Source organism: Vulpes lagopus, chromosome 4 (genome assembly GCF_018345385.1).
Source record: "Vulpes lagopus strain Blue_001 chromosome 4, ASM1834538v1, whole genome shotgun sequence".
NCBI lineage: Eukaryota > Metazoa > Chordata > Mammalia > Carnivora > Canidae > Vulpes > Vulpes lagopus.
In genome coordinates this window covers 60,052,223-60,073,089 of record NC_054827.1, presented here as the reverse complement: position 1 = coordinate 60,073,089, position 20,867 = coordinate 60,052,223, and the positions used below count along the sequence as shown (strand labels likewise).

The 20,867-nt window shown below is 35.3% G+C and overlaps 1 protein-coding gene across 7 annotated transcripts in view; it reads left to right on the top strand.

Moving 5' to 3' along the window:
- The window catches only part of APC (APC regulator of WNT signaling pathway), a 122,010-nt gene that overhangs the window by 33,570 nt on the left and 67,573 nt on the right, over positions 1-20,867 (top strand). For 6 of the 7 annotated variants that reach the window (XM_041753263.1, XM_041753265.1, XM_041753262.1 and 3 more), the window contains exons 2-3: positions 16,719-16,871; positions 20,545-20,629. In XM_041753263.1, coding sequence (XP_041609197.1) covers positions 16,737-16,871; positions 20,545-20,629 — 220 coding nt within the window. In that variant the 5' untranslated portion in view covers positions 16,719-16,736. The remainder of the gene's footprint in view (positions 1-16,718; positions 16,872-20,544; positions 20,630-20,867) is intronic. The other variant, XM_041753266.1, reaches the window with a different exon arrangement.

The window sequence follows — 20,867 nt, the reverse complement described above, 5'->3', positions numbered from 1 at the left end:
GGCGGGACCCTGCGTCGGTAATCGTAATCGAAACCCGAATAGGAGGGAAAAATAGGCTTCATTCTTTTAAAGTGGGAAAACTAGCAAGCTGTGAATGTTTTGACAGTGGAATGTATCGGACGCTTTGATTCTGCATCACAGGACAGATGTTAGAATTCTTCGCTTAAACATAAATCCTATAGGAAATGTTAATAAATTATGTATGAAGCAGTGTGGCTCTTTTCCTTTGTTAGTTAGCTTTATGCCATCAACTGGGTTATTCAGGAATAAATCGCGATAATGTCAATTACTTTATGAAAAATTATAGTGACACATTTTTCATAGGTTTAATATTTAAGATCTGTATGTAATTTTATAGTACTCTTTGGCTACTTTTACATATTATTGAATAAACTGGAAAGCCAAATATTTTAAATTAAAGCTCCAAGGTTTATCCTTTAGATGTATTTCTGTTTAGTCAGTACTCATAAGATATACTATTCATAGTGTTTTCATTGCACTTATTTTTTCTTTTTCTTAAATGTCTAAAAAATATGTCTTCAGATTAAATACAGTTTAAAATACCTTGTCTTTATGCATATTATGGTGGCCAGCCTGCCACACCTCCCTTCTCCCTGAACTGGATGGCAGTGGCTTTGTAAAGCCCTCCAAGATCAGTGACAGTGTCTCTTAAATAGTGCTTATATGGTGGAAAGTCTTCTGAGAGCCTGGAATTTCGTTTCAGTAGTTTTTTTTCCAGCATAATAAGGAATTGGACTTGAATAAATTAGTCTATATAAAGTTTCCACGGATAAATTAAACCAATTTTATTCTTTATTTAAATAATTGTCTCTGGGCAGCCCAGGTGGCTCAGCGGTTTAGCTCCGCCTTCAGCCCAGGGTGTGATTCTGGGGTCCTGGGATTGAGTCCCCCCTCTGTCTCCCTGCGTGGAACCTGCTTCTCCCTCTGCCTGTGTCTCTGCCTCTCTCTCTCTGTGTCTCTCATGAATGAATAAATAAAATCATTTTTAAAATTTAAATAAATAAATATTTCTGCTTTAAGAATTATTTGATCATAGATGGATACAAGGGTTAATAGTCCTTAAGATCTCTTTTTTAAATCTGATGGAAAATGTAGCTAGAATTAAAGACATCACACTAAAGTTGCAAATGAAGTTTAATAGCTAATACCATTCAGTCCTTTGAAACTCAGTTCTTTGAGTCTCAAAGACTCATAGTCTTTGAGAGTTTATGGTTCTTTTACTATCTAAATAGCTCAGTGTAGCATTATTTTCATTTTAAATATTAAGAGTATTTTAAGTTATGTTCTGACTTTATTCAAGGTCACGTATTGTATAAGGATATAAAGAACATAGAGCTATAAAACTATTTCATAATATGTCTCATTACATAATGCACAAAATGGTAAATAATAGAAATTATTTGAAGAGCAATAGAAGCCATCGCAAATTATTCATTAAGTGAAAAATTGTACTTGGTATTGAGTTTTTAACCATGATACAATAAGAATGCTTTGTAAAATACCTGATGGCTAAGCAAGTGGAGAGACAGCAGTTTTCATAATGACATTCGTAACATATTCCTTTTTAAAGATCATCTCATTAATCATATGCACAGTTCTAAATAGAATAGCAATAGATTGGGGTATTTTCTGCAATTAAATAAGAACTAAAATAAGAAAAGTTTATTTCTTTTCCCTTTTATAAAATACATAATATAAGGGATCCCTGGGTGGCACAGCGGTTTGGCGCCTGCCTTTGGCCCAGGGCGCGATCCTGGAGACTCGGGATCGAATCCCACGTCGGGCTCCTGGTGCATGGAGCCTGCTTCTCCCTCTGCCTGTGTCTCTGCCTCTCTCTCTCTCTCTCTCTCTCTGTGTGACTATCATAAATAAAATAAAAATTTATAAAAAAATAAAATAAAATAAAATACATAATATAAGACTAAACTACTGGTTTTTGTGGCCTTTGAAATTGAACCATTAAGGAACTAAAAAGTTAAATGTTCATAAGTATGTCTATGGACTGAAAGCTATTTTATTGATGTTGTGTGGACTTTTGTCTTAGCATTTTTCTCTATTTTTTACTCTCATTATTTACACATAATTTAACCAGCCTTTTAATATATATTTATAATTAAATATTATATTTAATTTAATTTTTTAAAAAAGATTTCATGTATTTATTCATGAGAGTCACAGAGAGAGAGAGAGAGAGAGAGAGGCAGAGACACAGGCAGAGGGAGAAGCAGGCTCCATGCAGGGAGCCTGATGTGGGACTTGGTCCCAGAACTCCGGGATCATGCCCTGGGCCGAAGGCAGCACTAAACTGCTGAGCCACCGAGGGATCCCTATTCAGTTTTAGTACATTAGAGTGTTCTTCATTTTGACCTTCTCCCTCTCCTTTTTTCCCTTTCTCGCTTTCTTTCTTTTCTTTCTTTCTTCTTCTTCTTTTTTTTTTTTTTTTTGGTATTACAGTCTGAATGAAACATTAAATAGCACATAAGATGAGATAGGGCGGTTTGATAGAGAGAAGATGAATAACACCTGAGAGTGTCCATTCACTGTATTTTTGAGTACCTAATAAATGCCAGACCTGTAATATGTGCTAGAGAGTCAGATAAGACATGGAAACTTACTTCTAAGACGCATAATAGAACTGAGTGAAATGTTATTGCTAGTTAAACATTGATTGCTTTGGCTATTCATAGTATCTTTAAAGGTTTACATCATCTAAAATATCTTCTAGTTTAGAGGAATGTGGTAGTTTGCTATTTGAAACACTGTGCTTTGTAAAGTCTGCTTGGAATCACAGATAATTCTGAAAAGTAAATTACTTTGAAGTATTAAGGGTCTTGAATGTAAAATGAGAAGGTTAGATGAAAGGATTTCTACATCTAGTTCTAGTAGACAGTAACCTATGGTTCTTGACTTCCGTAGGGTCAACTTCCAGAAGGAAAGTTACACCAGCTCTTGATTTGGTACAAGTGGCATTTCACATGTTTATGTATTAGATATGTTCTTGAAAATTGTTTTTTGTAAATCAGATCATGGTATCATCATTCCATATAGGGCAAGCTTTATCCCCTTTCTTCTCATACCATACACTCCCTTTTTGGGCGCTCATTCAGATATGTTCTTAAATATGTATCAGTTCTTGTGAAATATTTAGTGTAATTTTGTGTGCCTATTTTTCCTGTAGTTAATGAGAATTTTTATTATGGTAAAATACATATACCTAAAATATACCATCTTAACCTTTATTGAGTACATAATAGTTCTGTGGTATTAAGTACATTCATATTGTTGTGAATGTATCCAGTCCATCCCCAGAACTTTTTCATATTCCCCAACTGAAAGTCAGTACCCATTAAATACAATACAATATTTGTCTTTCTGTGACTTATTTCACTTGGCATCATGTCCTCAAGGTTCATCCATGTTGTAACATGTTTAATAATTCCTTTCCTTTTAAGGCTAAGTAATATTGTATGTATACCACATTTTGTTTATCCGTTCATCTGTGGACGGACTCTTGAGTTGCTTCCAAAACCTTTTGCTATTGTGAATAATGCTGCTGTGAATGTGAGCGTACAGATAATCTCTTTAACTCCCTGCTTTCATTTCTCTGGGGTATGTATCCAAATTTGGTTTTTCTTTTTCGGGGAGGGGGGAGGTGGTGGTAGGGGCAGAGAGAGAGAGAGAGAATCTCAAGCAGGCTCCATGCCCAGCAGAGTTCCATCTCACAACCCCTGTGGTCATGATCTGAGCTGAAATCAAGAGTTGGATGCTTAACTGACTGAGCCACCGAGACACCCCATCCTAAATTTGATTTTTAGACTATGCTAGACATACTCATATAACAAATTATCTCAAATCTTAGTGGCTTAAACAACAAATACTTATTAGAGTTTCTATGGAGCAGAAATTCAAGAATGCCTTAATTGTGTGGTCTGGCTCAGAATCTTTTGTGAAGTTGCAGTCAAGATGTCAGCTAGGGCTGCGGGCATCTGAAGGCTTGACTAAATGAGCATCCACTTCCAAGATGGCTCACTCACATAGTCTTTTTCTTTTGACTGTTGGCAAGAGGCCTTAGTGCTTTGCCATAGGCCTCTCCGTGAAGCTGCTTGAATATCTTCATGACAGGGCAGCTGGCTTCTTCCACTGATCCCGGAGAGAAAGAACAAGATGGAAGCCATCTATGACATAGTCTCAAAAGCCATACTGCTACCATATTTTCTTTATTAGAAGTGAGTCATTAAGTCTAGTCTACATGAGAAGAGATAAATTAAGCTCTACCTTTTGAAGGAATAGAGTCAAAGAAATTGTGGATATATTTTAAGATCACCGCATGGCCAGTATGAAGTTTCAGTGGAATTTATTCCTAGGAGAAGGATCACTGGATGATAGAGTATTTTTTCCTATTGCTTTTGTAACAAATAACCACAAATTTGGTGATTTAACACAGCACAAGTTTATTGTATTAAAACCCTAGAGGTCAGAAGCGTGAAATTGGTCTTCACTGGTTTCACAAAATCAAAATAGCAGCAGTGCTGCACTTCTTCCAGAGGCTGTCGGGGAGAATCCACTTCCTTTTTTCTGGCTTCTAGAGGCTACCTGTACTGGCTTGTGGTCCCTTCCTCTATCTTCAGTGCCAGCAGCATTCTAAATCTCTCTCTGGCCCTTTGCTTCTCTGACTCTGACCCTACCATCTCCTTAAGAAGAACCCTTGTGCTTACCTTAGGTCCACCTAAGTCATTCAGGGAGATCTTCCTGTGTGTGATTAAGTCAAGATCCTTAACTTAATCACATATACAAAGTCCCTTTAACCATGTAAAATAACACATTCGTGGGTTTCAGGAATGAGAATGTGGATGTCTTCATGGGGCCATTATTCTGTCTACTAACGGCACATGTATATACACACACACATACATACAGTAGTTCTTTTAGGCTGATGTTTTTGAGACGTTTCTTTTGAGTTATACTTTGGTGAATGAATGTTACTTTTTTAGGTAAATTCACATTTTCGTTTACCAGATTTATTTAAATTGTAGTATATAATGTCACTCATATGGTAAATATAACATTGAAGAATATTAAAATATATTTCCACCTTCCACCAGCTATTTTTAGAGTCTTGGTTTTATTATCACTAAATCTATGTCATTGTGTTAGCTACTTCTGAGATAGTTTATAACAGAAACTGAGAAATGTTAAAGTGACTTGGCCTTGTACCTTTTAAGCTTTTTATCCCATCATTTCTGTAGCTACTCTATCCAGACCTCCTCTTCCTTACATTGTGAAATCACCTAGCCACTGTGTGGTTCCAGTTCATATTTATGCTCTTTCCCCTCCCTCTTTCCCCAAATTCCTCTACAGTGAATTTCAGCTAAATTAAACTGCCATCTACTCCACCAAATAGACATCATTTTTCCAACCTCTGAACTTTGATTATGCTGTTCCGTTTTCTGAACTACTATTCACATTTATTAGCAATTATGCCATCTTTCAAGTCCTTTCTTAAATGCTTTTACATTCTGAAAGCTTTTCCTAATTTTCTGAGCAAGGTGTAACTGCCACAGTATTCTACCAAATGTTTTTGAATACAAATTTGCCTTTGAATTATAGTTAATTTGTATCTTAGCCCAGGTTCCCCTGTAAGTCAGAATCTTGAGACAAGGTCTTGGGTGAAATACTTTTTTTGGGAAGTGACCCAAGAGCGGAGGGCTACAAGGGAGTTAAGGTAGGGAAGACGGACAGCCAGCAAAAGCAAATTTTCTCAAGTTGGTCACCACTTTGGACAACTGTGGCTTGATCTGTCAGGACTTTCTGAGGAACCAGAAAGTCCATGTAGGATTGTCCAACCACAGGAAATAATTATATATACTAGCTTCCATTTCCCTTTAGTCAAGGATTGCTCCATCAAATGTTCATTCTTTTATAGGTTGCACATGCATGGATGTTGGGGACCCATCCTGGGGTATCCCTAGGACACAATGCAAAAGATAGCCAGTCGGTGCAGCTAATTAACTGTCAGTTTACACCTGCAGTGAGCTGATTGATGCACTAGTGACTAGAGTTAAAGGAAGCCAAGAGAATGTAAGGTGGGGCACAAGCATCTGATACATTTAGGTACTGACCCAATTTACCCTTGCTACTGAAATATTACTCCTTGCTAGATAATAAGATGCTTGAGAATAAGGAATGTGTTAACGTGTTAACTTAGTGCCGTCGCGCCCCCCCCCCCCCCCCCCCCGCCCCAGTCTTGAAAGGCTCTTGTGACTGAGTACCACAGACTGGTGGCTTAAAACCATGGAAATCTATTCCCTCATAGTTCTGGAGGCTACAAGTGCAGAGTCAAGGTGTCGGCAAGGTTGGTTCCTTCTGGAGACACTGAGGGAGAATCTGTTCCATGCCTCTCTTCCTAGCTCCTGGTGGTTGCTGGCAGTCTTTGGCATTCCTTTTCTTGCAGCTGACTCCCTGCAGTCTTTGCCTTCATCATCACAAGATGTTTTCCCCAGGTCTCTGTGTCCATTTCTTCACATGACTTTCCTTTAAAGGTACCAGTTATTGGGTTTAGAGCCCACCCTAATCCAGTAAGACTTCATCTCCACTTGATTACATGTGCAAAGACCCTTTTTCCAAATAAGGTCACTTTTCAGAGATACTAGGGTCTAGCTTACCTGTGACTCAACATATCTTTTTGGGGAACACAATTTAGCCTATAAAATCTCCTTATAACATTTGTATGGTATCTTGTGAATAATAAGTTCTCAAATGTTCACTGATTTAAATTGTATAGCCACAGAGAGACATCTATCATCTTACTATTTTAATGGAAAAGTCATCTTACACATTCTTTGAATTTGTACCCTCTTTTTCTCTTCTTTGCCTTCCATAGCTCATAAAGCACTGCTTCAGTTTATTCTTGTGTGTTTTTGTTTTTTTGTGGCTGTCACAGAATAAACCATTTTGGGAATTAGAAAAGCTAAGTATTCAATAATAAAACTGTCTTAAAGGTAGAGAAACAAAGCTCACCAGAGTGAAATGAAATATTTGGAGTAAGTAAGCCAAGTTTTATGTTACGTAGTCAGCAGGAAGACTCATTGGCTGGAGGAGACAGGAGGTTTTTATGTAAGGCTACAGAACTGGGCCTTAAAGGACGGAGATGATGTTAGCAAAGCAGAGGAAGAAAGGATGAGGCGTTCAAAAAGGAGATGAATTGTAAACAAAAGTACAAGGGACTTGAGAAGGGTTATATTGAAACCTAATAGAAAATAAGTTTGGAAGGTAGACTGCTATCAGGATAACAGGTCATGAAAGCCCACACAGAGGTAGTATTATATGGTCTTTAAAAGCATGAGCATTAGAAACAGGAATCTAAATTCTGACTTAGCAACTTGATGTGTTCCTTAGGAAAGTTATGTAGCATTTTGAAGTCATCTCCTTTAACCCTAAGATGGTAAGTGATGCATGCCATACAATTTTGAAGAGTAAATGAGATATGTATGTAGGGCACTTATACTACACAGCATATTGTAAATATGCAATAAATGATGTAGGCCTTCTAAATTTCACATACCAAATACACAGAAAAACACACATATAGAGGATTTAAATGATAGAACTTTTTACACTTTTTCCTTTTAGAATTTCAGGGAGATATTTATGGAAATTAGTCACGTTCTTGGCTACACGACAAATATTTTAAAAAAATTTCTAAATAATACTTTTGTAGGCAACAGTCTCTAATCAGTCTAATAAACAAAAAAAATTAGTGGCAATAAAAAAATGACTCAAAAGTCATTTTATACACCTAATAATTAGGAAGGATCTTCCAGATACCCCGTAGATCAAAGAGGAAATCTATTGAAATTATAAATTATCAAAAAATAAAGAGGAAAACACTTCATACTAAAGCTTAGGGAACATAGCCAAGGCTATAGTGAGAAGAAAATTAATATCCTTAAGTATTTGTATTACTAAGGTAGGAACTGATAAATGAACATGGAAATAAAGTAAGGAAATAAATGAATTAATATTCACTTTAACGATGAACAAAATAGATCTATGGAAAATAAGAGAATATAATTAGTAAAGATAAATACAGAAATGATACAGTAGTAAACAAAGTTGTACAAAAGATACAACGCCAAAAGTTGATTTTTTTTTTTGGTAAAGGTCAATAAAATAGATGAAACCCTACAAAGTCTGATTAAGAGAGCAAAAGAACAGAGCATGGATGAGAAAGGAGGCAAATTTTTAAATGAGAGAATATGTACAACTCTGCGGTAATACTCAGTTGAAAAGCTACAGGAAATAATTTACTGATGAACTAATAATGAATCAAATCTATACAAGAATATAAAGAAAACATGAAAAGACTTAACCACAGAAGAAATTTAAAATACTTAAAAGTATTTTCCTCTAAACCTTCTGATCTGAATTCCAGCTGACTTTCAAAGAATAGATAAGTTACTTAAACTATTAGGCCATATGAGATTAAGATGAGAAACTTCCTACCAATTCACTTTATAAATTTACCATAAACTTAATTCAGAACCTCTCATTTCAAGATAAAAAATTTCAAACTATATACTTGTTTCTTATAAAAATTAAAAATTCCATATGCAGTGTTGAAAAATGAACAAACTAGTAAAGTCATAAAACATGAATAAGTATGGTTTATTGTAGGAATGGAGGAGGACAATGGGTCAAAATGAGAAAATCTTGTAATTGACAGCAACAAATTAAAAGAAAAAACTGTATAGGTAATATGTTAAAAGGTGCTGTAAAAGCATTTAGAAACTACTCCTAATAAAAATTTAAAATACCTAAAAAATATTTATTGAAATCTTATGAGTAAGACTATAAATGGTGAAACACTAAACCATTCCTATTGAAATCAGGTATAAGATCACTATTCAACATTATTTTGAAGTTTCTAGCTAACAGTTAAGAAAAAGGAATGAAGTATAAATACTGGAAAAGAAGAGACAAGATGATCTTTACTTAAAAATTACGTGATTATACCCAGAAAATCCACAAGAAAAGCTATTAGAATTCACGGAATAATTTGAAAAGGTGGATGCATAAGGGGTATGTATTAAATAAAATCAGTAGCTTTTGTCTCTATTAGCAGTATCTGGCATGGAATGGTGGGGTTTATTCAGGGCAAATCAAACAACAACAAAAAGCACCCAGAAATAAATTTGATAGAAAAGGCATAGGACCTTCCCTTGGAAAACAAAACAAAACAAAACAAAACAAAACAAAACAGCACTAGAAAATTTGATTGAAGGACCTGAATTATTCATAACACAGAGAGCTAAGATTATCATAGAAATGTAACCTTTTCAGTATAAGCATAATGCAGTGACAGTTTTAAGTATATGTGAGAATTTAGCATATGATAAGAAACACATTTCTGTTCAAGGGAAAGGAAATGGTTTAATAAATAGTGCTGATGTAATTGGTTATCCAATTGGTTATCCATATGAGAGACAATAAAGTTAAAGCACTACACTTATACCATATATAAAACTAGAAATTCTCTATGAATTAAAAATCCTAATCTAAAATTAGAATATCTAATGCCAGCAAGTGAATTAATCACTTATATTTGTCACCTCTTTCTCCCAAGACCCCATTTAAATGATGTTTAAAAATATGTGAAAAGGTATGTATTTATAATGCCAGAGAGTGAGAGGGAGCCAAATAAAGATTGCAACAAATTTCTGGAAGACAAAGAAATGGAAATTAAAAATGATTGCTGAAAATTAATCAAGGACCTTAAGACTTCCTAGTTCTCTGCTCTTTCCAGCATAGCAGTTTACTTCCTGTTATTTAAAAGTGAAATACTAATCTTAAGAATTTTTCAATGGCCTTTAAAATTATTTGGCATACCATGGGGTGTTTAAAAGCAGAATTGGGAATTCATCCTCTGGGTCAGGGGTCAGCAAACCACTTCTGTTTTTGTAAACTAAGTTATTATATTGGAACATGGTCGTGCCCCTTACATGCATGCAAATGGAATGAGAAGCAGAGGGAGGGATCCCTGGGTGGCGCAGCGGTTTGGCGCCTGCCTTTGGCCCAGGGCGCGATCCTGGAGACCCGGGATCGAATCCCATATCAGGCTCCCGGTGCATGGAGCCTGCTTCTCCCTCCGCCTGTGTCTCTGCCTCTCTCTCTCTGTGACTATCATAAATAAATAAAAATTAAAAAAAAAAAAAAAAAAAGGAGAAGCAGAGGGAGAGAGAGAATCTCAGGCAGACACACTGCTCAGTGCAGAGCCCAATGTGGGGCTCCACCCCGGGACCCCATGATCAAGCCTAAATCAAGAGCTGGACACTTAATCAGCTGAGCCATCCAGGCACCCCTGGTCATGCCCATTATTTATATATTATCTGTGGCTGCTTTTGTGTTAAAGCAACAAAGGTAGTTGTGACAGACATCATATGGCCCATAAAGCCTATTTTATTATCTGACCTTTGCAGGAAACGTTTGCCAACCTTTGCTTCATATAATTCTGGTGGCCATCTTGGAGCTTGTCCTCACTTGGGATGGGCTAGAATGGAGTCTAGCCAAATTGAGTAGCCGTTTACAGGATGTAAGGAAGGAAGAAAGAAATGGGCAAAAAATATAGCAGATAAGAAACTGAATATCATCACCTATTGGGTCTTAGTAGAGAATAGAAAGAGAAGTAGATTGGAGGATGAGAACCTACATGGTTGTTAAATAAAGAGAAAAGAATTAAAAATAGGTGAGGGGCTCTGCCGGGAATTAAATTTTTTTCCGTATGTTGATTTTTTTATCTGAGAAACTTGTTAAATTTTCATATTTAAGATTTTTCTGTTTTGTTTCTGCCTTTCCGGTCATTATTCTTTGTAAAAATTTTCTGTGCTAATTAAGGCTTGCAGGATTATGTTGAATAAAAGTGGTAATAGTAGACATCCTTATCTTGTTCTTGATTTTAAAAAGAATGCCTCTAACATTTCACTGTTAAAAATGTTTACTGTAGCTTTTTGGAAGCTTCCCTTCTGTTTCCAGTTTATTAAGAGTTTTAACCTTGAATAGCTAATGACATATCAGATGTTTTTTGTATATTGAAATGATCTTATGATTTTTTTCTTTAGCATTTAAATGTAGTGAATGTCATATCTAATGTTAAACTATCCTTGCATTCATAGGATAAATTCAACCTGATTCTGCTATACTTTCTTTACTGTATAATAATATATTCTGTTTCCTGATCCTTTGTTGAGGATTTTTGCATCAATGTTTATACTATTAGCCCTTAATTATTTTTCACACTACCTTTGACTTTTTTTTTTTTAAGATTTTATTTTTTTATTTGAGAGAAAGCAAGAACACACAAGGAGGGAGCTGCAGAGGGAGAGGGAGAAGCAGGCTCCCGCTGAGCAGGGGGCCAGATGCAGGGCTCCACCTAGGACCCTGGGATCATCACCTGAACTGGAGGCAGTCACTCAACTGACTGAACCACCCACGTGCCCCTAACCTTTGACTTTTATATCACAATTATATTGGCCCCATTGAATGCTTTGGGGGACTATTTCCTATTTATTTCTATTCTTGGGAAAGTTTTTATAAGGTTGAAAGGATTTGTTTCTTAAATGTTAGGTTTTTTTTGTGTGTGTTGGGAGAAGGGTGAAAATATTTAAGTACTGCTCTAATTTTTCAATAGTTACAGAACCATTAAGATTTTCTCTTTCTTCTTAAATCAGCCTTCCCCACCCTCCACAATTTTGTTCAAGTTCTGTGTTTAGTTTCTTCTCTGTGTAATCATATTTAGCCTTTTCAAAGAACCAACTTTTTTGCTTTGATCTTCAAACTGTACAAAAGGGTAATCAGTAAAAAGGAAGGCTGCTTCTCAGACCTTGACCTTTTTTCTAGAGGCAATGGCTGTATTTTTGTATATCCTCTTAATGACATTTTTTATCCTCACACAGTTCTTTTAATATAACAGGGTGGACTATATGAGATATAGTGACCTGCACTCTTTTTATTTTTTTGCCCTCTTTTTAACATCAGCCTTATTCTTTTTAATACCAATGTAGTATTCCACTGCATGGTTGTACTCTATTTAGAAGTAGTTATGCTTGTGTACCAAATAAAAACTTTCCCACTTGCTTCAAGTAACCCGGTATTGGTAACAGATACCATCACTTCACAGAACTTCTTGAAACAGAGTATATTCCATTTAAATATCTTTAATTGAAAAAACAAAACTTTTCATTATTTAAATGCCATGTAATGTTCTTAAACATTAAATCTCTGTTCCTTTTGCAGTTTACCTTAGTATTTAGTATGAGGAGTAGATGCAGTTTTATCTTTTTTCTTATGGCTGCCTTGTTGCCCAGTGCCACTTAGTTCAAGTCCATCTTTTCACGTGTATTTGAGATGCTACCTTCATTATGACTAAATCTACATATATTTACTTTGTCATTTGTGTGTGTGTGTGCATCCACGTGTTCCCATAGTTGACCTATTCATATGACAATATCATAGCTTTAAAAAACTTTGGTATTTTTAAAATAACTTTGGGTTTACAAAACAGTTGGAAAAACAGAACCGTAAGTTTCCCTATACCCTTCACTCAGCTTCCCAGCTTTCCCTAATGTTAACATCTTACATATCCACAGTACAAGTATCAGGACTAAGAAATTAAGTAATTGATACAATGCATTTAACTGTTTTATTTATAAAGGCTTTGTACAGTATTTTAGTATGTGATAGTTCTGTTCCTTCTTTTCATACTTTACTTTTTTTTTTTTTTTTTTTTTTTTTTTTTTGGTTTTTCCAAATGTCTAGCTGCAGAAAACAAACCTTACATAATAGCATTTTTATTTGGGACTACCTAAGATTTATAAATTAACTTGGGGGGAAATGATATCTTCATGATTTTGAATCTTTATGTACGTGAACATGGTATGTTTATAGTTTTCCTCATAAATGTTTTGGATTCTTTTTGTTCAGTTTATGCCTAAGTATTTTATACTTCCAAAAATTATAAATAGGACTTTTTTTTTTTTTAATTTATTTATGATAGTCACAGAGAGAGAGAGAGAGAGAGGCAGAGACACAGGCAGACTCCATGAACCGGGAGCCTGACGTGGGATTCGATCCCGGGTCTCCAGGATCGCGCCCTGGGCCAAAGGCAGGCGCCAAACCGCTGCGCCACCCAGGGATCCCCCTAAATAGGACTTTTTTTTTTCCATTTCATCTTCTATCTGATTTCTCTTTGCTCATAAAGGAAAGATATAAAGGAAATATTTCAAAAAAAAAAAAAAAAAAAAAGGAAATATTTCTGTATATTTTGGACTTCACTAAATTAATCGATTATCTTACAGTGATATTAGTTGGTTTTTTGGGATCTTCTAGGTATGTAATTATGTCATCTGCAATAGTATTTGTTGCTAACTTAATTGTTTAATTGTGCTGACTAGTATACTGAGTAACAGTGGTAAAGATGGACTTCCCCTGACTTTTGGAATCGATCTACCGTTTCCACATTACTTATGGTGCCGGCTTTGGGATTGGTAGGGATCACATTTAAACAAAAGTCCTTTTACATTCAGTATTCTCAACAAGAATGGGCACTGAATTTGAAGAACATATTTTCACCATCTTTGGCATAATCATTTTTTTCTATAGAGATCTAATAGTATGTTGAATGATGTCAATTTTTTAATAGTGATTTTTATTGGAAATGTTGGATTTTCTCTGTCTCTTTAGGGTTAATTTTGATAAATACATTTTCTAGAAAATTATTTAAGTTTTCAAATTTATTTGCATATACAGTTGAACAAAGTAGTCTTATGATTCTTTTGCTTTCTTCTCTTTCTGTTGGTGTTTTCCTCTTATTGCCATCTAAAAGTGCTGGCAGATACATCCTTTTTTTTTATTTTTTTTTATTTTTTTTTTAGATACATCCTTTTTAATCATCAAAACAAAACAATAAAAACAGTTGCACTAGTTAAAAAAAAAGTGATTCTAAACTTCTTACATTATTAATAATGATAACTCCAAATTGAATTCTAATTGAATATCCTCTTGCCAGCCTGAAACTTTTTTTCCTCCTTGCATTAATTTCTTAGGATACTTGTAAATTTGTTTCTCAGTGAATATTTGAATAAAAATGTAAATAACAGTCCCTTTGCTTTCTTCTTCCCTACTGTACTCTTGGGTGAGAGTCTCTGTAATGGGCATCTTGACACTACAGAAAAATAAATTGGGATGTTTGTATACTCTCATCAAAGTGAAAGATTCAGAGGTTTTCCCCATTTCATGAGATAAATTTTGATTTTTTTTAATGTTGAGTGGCTTGTAGTTAAGATATATTTCGTATGAAATTCTCATGATTGCATAAAAGGCATTCTAAAGTAAGTTTATGATTTCTCAAATTTTACATAAAGCAGTTTTAAGTTAGGGAAAGGTGGTTGCAACATCTTAAAAGGATACAAAGAGGCATTACTCCAGGGAGCAGCATCTTTTTTGCCATCAAATTATATGAAATATCTTGCATTCTAGAGCAGAAATGACTTTAATGCCTGTGATTCTGGAGGGGCGAAAAGATGTTCAAATGTTTTTGTCCATTTAAAGAGTTGGATTTTCCCTCTTCAATATTTTTTTTTAAATTTTATTTATTTATGGTAGTCACAGAGAGAGACAGAGAGAGAGAGGTAGAGACACAGGCAGAGGGAGAAGCAGGCTCCATGCAGGGAGCCCGACGTGGGATTTGATCCCGGGTCTCCAGGATCGCGCCCTGGGCCAAAGGCGGGCACTAAACCGCTGCGCCACCCGGGGATCCCCTTCCCCCTTCAATAAAGGGCACGTAGTCTTTGCTCATTTTGCCCATCTGGCTTTTCTGTGATTGTGTAAGGTTATAACCTCCGTGTCTCAACCTGTGTGTATCTGTCTCTTCCTCTGTGTTACTACCTTTTATGTTGTTTTATTATTTTAGTGCAAAATAGCCTGCTAAAACTATTTGGGGTAAAGAATTTCAGGGCTTGCATTATTATATTGTCAGACCCAATTCTGTTACATAGTTTGTAATGTGCTATGTGTTTTCAGACCTGCTTGTTACTGGGATAAAGTGGAGCGGATGATCAAACCTGTGGATTTCTCCTTCATTTTTGAGATGTCTCTGTCCTTTTCAAGTAGCTGAATTATTTCCTTACCTCTTGTCCCTTGGTCAGGGGAGAGCAACTTGTAACAACACGTTGACATTAGGTCTTACTAAGGAAGACACGTTACATAGGTATTTTGATAATATAACTTAGCTTTACATATCACTTTTCAACCTGCCTTTTCATCCTTAATTCTTACAGTATTCCTGTAAATCATATTTGTGCTAGTAAATAATCATTTTACAAATGGTGAAATGAATTAAAATGGAGGGGCAAAGTCAATTATAACCAACCCTGAAATTAAGACCTGTGTCTCCAAATATAAATCCAGTTCTCGCTGTTTTCAATATAAAGACTTCTGTGAGTGATTGCCCACCTCCAGGACTCACTTCCTCTTCATTAATTCATTGGAGAGTGGCTACACCTGAGTCCTTTGATTTCCCTTGTTAAAGGTCTTCCAGTTGCTGAACCCCGATAACTGTAGTGACTAGCCAGTGTTAAACCCGTCTGCCTTATTTTGTAGTGGATTTTATTCCAGATGCATTTTCTTGCGTCAAGATCTTTAAGTATTGTTTATGAGAAAAATTTTGTAATACTTTTTTTAGCTCTAAATTAAGATAGGCAGAATTTTGTTTATTCCAAATTGAGTTTGGGATTAAACTAAAAAGAGAATCTGGGTCTTCTGAACTTGGTTAGTCTTAGTCTAACTCCTAGCATTCTCTAGTTCATGCTAAAGACTTCTTACTACCTGGCTATCTTCTATATCTTGCTTTTCTCCCCCTTCTTCCACATTGATATAATTAATTGCCAAACTCTGGCAATTAAGACTTCTCTTTGACAATCTCTGCTTCTAAACTCATCCATTTTCTTTATGTGTCTTTTGACCTTAGTCTGAGCACAGTGGATCCCAAGACCACATGTGCTATAGGATGGCCTATTATATTCACCTTTTTGAATAAATGTAGTAGAACTTTATATTAGTAAGTCTTACTTATCATCTTCCTATCAAAAAGATATGAAGTCTCAATCTAATGCTGTTCTGTGTATCTATACTTTGTTAAATGGCTGCCTTTTTAATGAGTCTTTCTTGGAAGTTCAGAAATACTTTCCGATGGATGATATTTAAGACTAGCTTTCTATCAAAGTGATAGACTGTAATACCCAATCTCATTAATTCATTCTGGCTTTAAAATTACGTGATTGTTGAACAAAATCCATAAATAATATTACCAATATGAATTTCTTATCAATGATTACATTTCAATACATAAATTTTACCTATAACACCAGTTAAAGTATCTTTAAAAACTTGAAAAAAATTCTGGCCTGACAAATCTCATCCACCTGTGGAAAAGGCACATGTTATCAAGCACTACTGAGGTTCTTCTATTTTAGTTCTCCTTGTCTTCAGCTAAAACTCTCGTGTTTCATCCTCTTAGGCGGTGCTGCTTGAACAAACAGTATTGTTATTAAATGTCTCCAGAGTTTTGTTTCTTTATCCCTTTCTTTGTAAACAAGCAGCCACAATATTTTTAGTAGTGAATTTCAAAATCCTTTTTAACCTTATAGGTCCAAGGGTAGCCAAGGATGGCTGCAGCTTCATATGATCAGTTGTTAAAGCAAGTTGAGGCACTGAAGATGGAGAACTCAAATCTTCGACAAGAGCTAGAAGATAATTCCAATCATCTTACAAAACTGGAAACTGAGGCATCTAATATGAAGGTATCAAGACTGTGACTTTTAATTGTAGTTTATCCATTTTTATTCAGTATTCCCTCCTATAAAGTTGGGGTTAGATACTTCACTTACTTAAAAGTGTATTTTAAGTTAAGCAGCAATATGTAAACTCTTTCTTGCAAAGTTAGCATGTATATTTTGAACAAAATATATTTAACCCGGCAAATCATAGAAAATAATTGTAAAAACCCAAGGGCTAGTTTGTTCTTAGTTATTTTTAAGCTTAAAAATAAGGGACCAGCTTTAGTATCACTATACTGAGGCTGGGTGATCTGTGTAATTCATAGAAACTAGTTTCACTTTAGAGTATCTCTTACTAAATATAGGCTTTTTCCCCCCACTCTCCCAGATCTTCTCTCCACTACAGTGAAGCAGTCAGTGATAAATGATCAAGAAAAATAAAATGCCCTAGTAGGAAGAGTCCGGAACTGAAAGTCAGTACCTTGTCCTATTCTTTGTTTTGCCACGAGCCAAGCTATATCACCTTTAGGTACTCTTCTGGCCTTAAGGTGTCTTATTTGGAAAATACAGGCATCGCACTAGCCTAGACCATTTCCACGGCTCTCTCATGTCCTGAAATTGGTTTGCTGACTAGCATTGAAAAGTTGTGATAACCTCCAAGAAAACTTATAAAATATTCAGTCTGCAGTGGGGAAGATACGTTCTAATTTCAAAATAATTGAGGTTAAAATTTTAGCTATTTTAATTTCCAGGTACTTAGGCAGATTCCCTTCTCCCTGAACTTAATAACTTTATAGATTTGGAAAACATCAACAAAACTGTTAACCTCTTTCTCTTTTAAAAAATCTTTCTGCTTTGTGTTGTTTCTGCCTCTTGGCTGTTTTAGCATCTGGGTGCCTCACCCTGTTCTTCCTGTCTTTTCACTACTCTTATTCCTTATTCATTGCCTATTTTCTTATAGTTCTTTTTTGTACAATTTGAGGTCTCCCTTATTCTTCAAGCCTCTATACATCACTGAACTTCCTCCTTTACCCTTTATTGTCAATATCCTAACAGTTCAACCTTTTACTTGTATGTACTATTCTATCTATCCATCTTTTCTACTCTAACTACCTATTTCTATGGTTAAAAACTGTCCTTGATGAGGACAGATCTCTAAGGTACCTACCTCCAGTCCTTTTGGAAATAAGGTAGACTTTAAGCAAACATGTTTTCTCACCACAAATTGGGTGACCTCAAAAACAGCCAAATCAGTTATCTAGTATTAAAGAATAGTTTGCTATTTTAATACTGATTAACACAATATATCTAAAATTATTGTACATGATATGTGGTTTTAAAAGTTTAAAGATAACAAAATTAAAAATTCCCAACAGGGCTGCTCTTTCATCTACTTTGGGAGGTGTACCTAGCAAAAAATTCCTCTTGGCAAGCCCACCTGGAAGTCCTGTCTTATAGTGCACAATTCTGAGATCCCTTTTAAATTTTTGCTTAAGTCCTTGAGCAAATTCAAAATTTATTTTTGGGAGACATTTTAGCCTACCCTGGAGGAATGTCTTGGAGTAAAAATACAAGTCAGACCCTTAAGTCTCTACCGTGGAATATCAGGTTAACCATTTATCCATGTGGTGTATCATATTACACATCATGAATATTGGTACTTTAGATATGTCTGAATTCAACCATGAATTGATTATTATTCAGTAAGTGCTTCTGCAGACATCCTTGCAGAGCCATCCACATAGTCCTTTAAGATTAGTCATATGGTATCATAGCAGTTACAACCTTATAATGAAATTATTTATGTATATAAGCTGTTCAAGAGCAGGAGCCATGACCATTTGTTTTGTCATAGAATATTGATTTGTGAAAAGACGCTTGGCACTTCCCACATTGGATTAAAGTCAATCCAAAACATTGGTTATTTGCCCGAAATCACTTATTATTCTTTGGACTACATTATATAATCTTGAATCCTGTTTCCTGCTCATTAACCTATGTACTGAAGAAAGGCAAGGTGGATCTGCTTCAACTAGGTAATTTAAGAATTTCTGAAATTTATACAATAGTACCATCTAGTGGCAAAAGGAATACTGCTTTGCTGTTGATTACAAGGTATTGCTACAAACTGTTAAAATACTTGGTGTGTGTGTATGTGTGTGTGACAGAAATGTGTAAAACAGGGAAATGTACTGAGAGGATACAAGGCAAAAAACAAATTGTAGTGGCACAAAATGATAGTTCTGGACATTTACATAGGAAGTCCATACCATCCAAATGTAAAGCATCTGTCACTCAAATTAGGAAAGTGAATCTGAAGTTTGCAAGTGATGTTAGGATTAGAGACATACAATTTGAAGTTATCTGCAGAAGGGTAGTTGTTGAATTATGAGGCTAGGGAGTATAAGAAATAGGGATGAGATTAAAGGATCACTGAAAGAGTACAAGTAGTAGCAGTGGATGGATGGAAGGAGAATTGGGATCCTAAAAAAACACAGATAATAAATGATAGTCCTCAATCATATCAAATGATAGTCCTTTATGGAGGAGATGGTGTCCTGAAGTTTATAATAGACATTGTAGAGTACCCTACATTGATTCAAGGATGGTATCCCTGTACAGATTGGTTTCCTCTCCCACAGATGTGATACATTTCAGCCGTAATAACCCAAACATGAATTATCAGTCACCTCCAATGTGGTCTAGAAGGTCAGATTTTAAGGCCACAGGCTTTCTTGTTAACGTGGGGATTCTTTTTTTAATGCTGATAATGTCACTCAAGGTAAACCAGTAAAATTGTCTTTGTTGGACTTATTTTTTGATAAATTTCCTTTTCAATCTGCTTATGGATCACTTTTCATATTGGAGAATACTGCGCATAGTTATAAGATCATAAACATAGTCTAGTATTTGGAAACCTGATTGGCCAATAAGGACTCTGCTAGGAACTCGAATGGAAGGCCCCGGAATATGAAAGATAAAAATACAAATTATTATTAAGGAACATGCAGAAAAACTGGTGGAAATGAGTTTCCAACATAATTTGAGGGAAATTTATCAAGAGAAGGATTTAAATGGGAAAGGAAACAATGTCATCAAAAGTCAGGAGGCAGTGAGCATACGGTCATTGCAGTACCTGCTGAATGTAAATCAATATGCTAGTAGACTGTACTGAGATATGGAATATAAAAGCTCAAATATGTAAAATTAAACAGCACATTATAATTGCTTTATTTCCATCGGTTTTTGTTTATTTAAGTTCAATTTAGCTCATATTATAATTGTTAATTTGGTGTTTTTCATGGTCGTGTTGGTATAAGCTTCAGAGACATGGATTCTAAACACATAACTAGCTTTTGCAGCTTGGGCAGGGGCTGTGAGTCTTGCTTGACCCACCTGAAAAATGAGAATAATTCACCTTGTTGTATTGTTTTAAAAGTTAGGGATTAATGTGTCTTATGGAGACTCTCTATAATCTCCATTATCACAAAATATCACTATTGTGGGATGTAATTGATTATTCATAATTAAATAATAGGTAATATACGTAAAGTGCTTTACAGCTTAACATATATTTTCAGGTTGATCTGAAACTTTTTTTCCCCCAGCATACCGAAATGCCAAGAAACTTAGAATCATATTTTCAAGAAGTTATTTAAAATTTTGTCATGGTAATATGTTGTGTTCTTTTTTGCAGGAAGTACTTAAACAACTACAAGGAAGTATTGAAGATGAAGCTATGGCTTCTTCTGGACAGATTGACTTATTAGAGCGTCTCAAAGGTAGATTTTTTAAAAGTGTTTTAAAATAATTTTTTAGGGACACCTGGGTGGCTCAGTCAGTTAAGCATCTGCCTTCAGCTCAGGTCATGATCTCAAGGGTCCTGGGATGGAGCCCCATGTCATGCTGCTTGCTCATGGGAGAGTCTGCTCCTCCATCTCCCTCTATGGCTCCTCTTGCTTGTGTTCTCTTGCGCACACACACTCTTTCTCTCAAATAAATAATAAATAAAAATATTTT